This window comes from Dioscorea cayenensis, unplaced genomic scaffold (genome assembly GCF_009730915.1).
Source record: "Dioscorea cayenensis subsp. rotundata cultivar TDr96_F1 unplaced genomic scaffold, TDr96_F1_v2_PseudoChromosome.rev07_lg8_w22 25.fasta BLBR01001136.1, whole genome shotgun sequence".
NCBI classification, from domain to species: Eukaryota; Viridiplantae; Streptophyta; class Magnoliopsida; order Dioscoreales; family Dioscoreaceae; genus Dioscorea; species Dioscorea cayenensis.
In genome coordinates, this window is record NW_024087527.1 from 20,501 (window position 1) to 25,616 (window position 5,116).

Genomic DNA, 5,116 nt, shown 5'->3' on the forward strand with positions numbered 1-5,116 from the left:
ACAACCATCAGCTGAATACCAGTTTTGTTATCAAAAATTCTGCAGACTCCATTTCTGAACATCAAATGATACCCATTGCTAACCAATTGACCCACATTCAATAAGTTGTGAGCCAGATTAGGAACAAAGTGCACATTGTGAATCAATTTCACTTCACCTCTTTCAGTTATTACATTGACACTTCCTTTTCCTGCAACTTGTAACTCTTTGTTGTCTCCCAATTTGACAATATGCTTCTGAGATTCATCTAGCACACAAAATAATTCCTTTTTTCCAGTCATATGGCTAGAACAGCCACTATCTAGAAGCCAAATTGAGGATTCTGATGATCCAATTTCGGTGTGCACCATGAATAACTTCCCAAATTCATCACTTACATTTTTATCCACATTAGTGCTAGAGCTTTCTCCCTACATTTCGTCTTTGTACCAAGCAGCTTTGATCAGTATGTGACCAAATTTTTGCGAGTGATAACACTCGAATATTCCTCAAATTACCTCCATGGGTCTCCGATCAAAACCGAGATTTTCACATCTTGCTTTGCTAGAGCCTTCATCAGATGTATCATAGACATATCTACCTCTCCCTCTGCTGTAGCTTCTCCCTCTTCCTCTAAAAAGGACTTACGCCTCGCCACGGTTGGGATACCAATTTTGATTTCCAAGCCCGCTTCTTCTTTATAACAAGTGCCTTCTCCTCGACTTAGATATAAATGCCTTCTCATTGGAAGTATCTTCTTGGCTTTAGTAACAAGGCTTCATGAGCCTGAAGTGAGCTTGCCAATTCATCCATAGTGAGTTGTGTGAGATCCTTGGACTCACCTATGGCTGCAACAACAAAATTGTATCTTGATCCTAAGCTTCTCAGGATTTTCCCAGTAACAAGAGCTTCAGATAGTTTATCTCCTAAACTTCTCATCTGATTGACCAAATCATTTACCCTGGCCATGTAAGCTTGAACATTTTCAGTCTCCTTTTTTTGTAAATTTTCAAATGCTTGCCTCAATGCTTGAATCCTCAATGCCTTGATTTTTGGGCTTCCATGAAACTGAGTTTTGAGTGAGTCTCATGCCTCTTTAGCTGTGTTGGCACTGGCAATTCTGGAAAATAAAGATCTATGTACTCCTTGTTGAATAAGGAGTAAAGCATGAGCATCTCTTTTTTTATTTTCTTCAACCTTGCTCTCTTCTTCAGTGAATCCTTTTTCAACAACTTCTAACAACCCATTGAACCTGAACAACGTCTTCATCATGATGTTCCAGTGATCGTAGTCTTCACCATTGAATTGGGGTACTGACAGTGGGCTAAGACTTGAAGAGCTGCTACTTGATGTCATCTGTACTGAAATAGAACCTCTTCTTCCTTTGTTACTGGATCAAACCAGCTCTGATACCACTTTGATACCTGAGGATCAAGAAAAACAAGAAATATAGCAGACAAACTAATGGAGAAGACGAACAGTAACAGAGAAATGCAGAGAATTCTAGATCTGGACACCAGAGCACTCCATCCTTATCTTCTTATTGTTTTACATTACAAAGTTCCTTATATAAACAAGAATTAAAACATTGACCAAATAAAGACTTTGACTTAACCAACTCTAAAAAGCAACTCTGATCATTGACTCCAGAGAAACCATTGTCTTCAATTATCCAACAACTTTGTCGAGGTGATCATATACTTAATGATTTCCCCTTTTCCCTGTTGCCGACATATAATTGGCTAATGTTCAATTTGAGTAGAGCTGGTCCTCCATTCAATTATTATTATCCATCTAGCCTACATTTCCAGCGAATATTACCTTTCTTCATTTAGTTTAACTTTTTATTTTACATTAAGTACATACTGCAGTGCTCATTATATTATTATTATTATTATTTGACAGAACAAGGATGTCACTGAAGCTATTCAGAAGGTTGCCGCTGCTTATGACTGTAAAATTGTTGAGGGTGTGCTCAGCCACCAACTCAAGCAGTTTGTTATTGATGGTAACAAAGTCGTACTTAGTGTAGTCAGTCCAGAGACTAGAGTTGATGAAGCAGAATTCGAGGAAAATGAAGTTTATGCAATTGATATAGTCACCACCACTGGTGAAGGAAAGGTAGTCATGCCATTATCACATTTGGTTTGTTTTGGTAGCTCCTATTTGTCGAGCCGTTTTATGACACATGATTTCAACTTGCAGCCAAGGCTTTTGGATGAGAGCCAAACTACTATATATAAAAGAGCAGTGGACAAAAATTATCACCTGAAAATGAAGTCCTCAAGATTTATCTTCAATGAAATAAGCCAGAAATTTCCAATCATGCCATTTACTGCAAGGTTTGTTTTCTGTCTATTTAGAGTGTTAATGTCCACAGTTATGTCATGGCATTCATATTAAATTACACTCTCACAAACCATAATTATGTCATGGCATTCATACACTGAATTTTTTTTTTCAACCCATATGAATTTGCAGAACTTCTACTCCAATTTGCTTCAGCACAATTCCATCTCCACAAGTCACAATTATAAAGAACTGAGCACTTCATTCATGCATAAAGAACAAATTAAAATTTCAGCATTGTCATCATTCAACTGAATTAAATTACACATTCTTATAACTTGCCACTGAATTAAATTACTCAGAAATTAAATCATGGCATTCATAAAACATTCAGGTCACAATCATTTCCCAACTCCATTATAGACTTGCAAATTAAGACCTGAACTCTAGGAACATCTCAATCATGGCATTCATAAAACATTCAGGTAGCAATGCTGGACACTTTCAAAACTCAATGTGGTGGAGATCGGCTGAAGGGAAGCGACGAGGAGGTGCGGGGTGGTGGGGCAAGCTCAGTGCTGGGAAGGGGAAATGTGGGTTTGCTAGGGATTTGGACAAGGATGCTTAGAAAGGGGCGATGACTCAGCAGATGACTCAGCCTGCTGATTTGGATTATTCATACAGTGTTTTTGAGTTGGACTGCCACGTCATCGAGTTTATAATATTATATTACATGGTGGCATCCACATCAGCTAAGAAGCCGGAAATGGCTTCCAAACAGGACTTTTTGGCCACTGGTGCTCCCGGAGAAAACTTTTATGGTCATCTGGTTACAAAAAAAACTTATGTGGCCACAGCGATATAAGTCACAAACTTTTGTGGCCACCAGTGTAATGAAGACGTTAATATTTTTATATATTTTTTTTGTTATGTGAAAAATTGTGTATTGAGAATGAGCAATGCCCTTTGGCCGGTATGACATAACCTGTTGTTTTTCTTCCATTGGTAAGTTAGAGTCTCAATTTAGTTGAATTTTGATGAGAAAATTAAATATGGGTTTGTTTGGATTAGTTTTTGGAAAACTCAGAAGTGTTTTTTTTTAAATTAACTATTTTTAGATTAAAAAAGTAAATATTTTTAGGTTAAAAAATTGTTTGTATTGGTTTTTCTATAAAAAGCAGAAATTGTAAAAAAAAATTGAAAAATAGTTTTATTCAGAAATTAGTCATAATTAGTTTTTAAAATTTTTTTTTTTAATTTATTTTTACGGTTTATGTTTTTATAGAAAATTAATCCAAATATAAAAAGTGTTTTATTTACTTTGAAAAAAATATTTTTTTTCCAAAAGTATTTTTATTAAATTAAAAATAAGGTTTTTTTAAGAAGCCAATCCAAATGCTTATAATATTTTTGTTTGTTTCAAGAGTTTTGTTTGTTTCAAGAGTAAGGTTTTGTTTTGGTATATGGCTTAATTTTAGCTTCAACTTGAAAGCATTATGTAGATTTGGTTTTTTTTTTGTTCATATGCAAATCATGTTAAATTAGGGTAAATTCATCTAAAATAACCACTTAATATGATATTCCGCTGGGTCCCTTTTTTAAAAACCTGGCTCTAAAATTTTAAAAAATGTATTAAAATGAGTCATGAGGATATGCATTCATTTTTCTTTCCCACGGAATATTAATGTAACATTGAATGTGAAAAGGGTATTAAATATTCATGAAGGATACTTATGTTTCATCAAAACGTCAGCATAAAACATCAATTATTTCTTAATTAACAGACAATAAAAGTAATATTATCTTCCAAATAACATTTAAAGAAACAACCCCATTTATCCACAAATTGACTAGAAACATTAATATTCAAAACCTTGAAAAATCTTATTTGTAAAGTAATATGCAACACTTTTCTTAATGCTTGCACCAATTGAATTGTTCTCATGATCAACCTTAAATATTTCATTCCCACTTGTTCCCAACTGCTTTGAAAACACGTTCATCTTTGCATGAGCTTCTTCCTATTTTCCATGCTCCTCCCTCCCATTCACCACCTCCTTTTTATTCCTTCCCTCTATATATATACATTCATATAGACATGCATATCAAAAGCACAAGTATTGGAAATATATATATATATATATATATATATATATATATTGTTTACTTGTTTTCCAATGGCTTCATTCTCAAAGGCTGAGATGAAGAAGGTATTCAACTGTTTTGATGAGGATGGAGATGGAAAAATCTCTGCAGAGGAGCTGAAGAATAAAATGAGAAGTATTGGAGAGGAACTGAGCATTGAGGATGTTAGTGATGCTGTGGGTGGTGTACCTTTAGGTTTAGAAGAGTTTATTGAGTTGGTGAGTGTTAATGGTGATCATCAAGATATTGATGATGAGAAAGAGTTGAGAGAGGCTTTCTCTTTGTTTGAGATGGAGGGACAAGGGTGCATTACAGTGAAGAGCTTAAAGAGAATGCTTAGCAAGGTTGGTACTTCTAGAGATTTGGATGAGTGTTGTGCTATGATTAGTAGGTTTGATCTTGATGGAGATGGAATTCTTAGTTTTGAGGAGTTTAGGGTTATGATGCTTTAATAATTAATCAATGATTCTTTTTTTTTATCCTTTAGTTTCATTCATTCATTGTTATTTTTATTTTTTATTTTGGGTTTGGATTCATTGTTAGATCAATGATTTATGTAAGTATTTAAACGAAGAATATTATGACTTTGCAATGACTTATTTTTATATATTTAACATGTTTTCAAATTCATGCAGAATAACCCTTTTTTTTTTGGGGGGGGTAAATATACCATAGCTCTCATCAGAACGACATTTTCGATGCA

General features: G+C 34.4%; 1 protein-coding gene across 1 annotated transcript; it reads left to right on the plus strand.

Moving 5' to 3' along the window:
• The first annotated feature begins 4,445 nt into the window (after nucleotides 1–4,445).
• Nucleotides 4,446–4,865, plus strand: LOC120255687 (putative calcium-binding protein CML23). Its single transcript, XM_039263455.1, has one exon. It carries the CDS (start codon nucleotides 4,446–4,448, stop codon nucleotides 4,863–4,865), a length of 420 nt encoding a protein of 139 aa, XP_039119389.1.
• The last annotated feature ends 251 nt before the right edge of the window (nucleotides 4,866–5,116 follow it).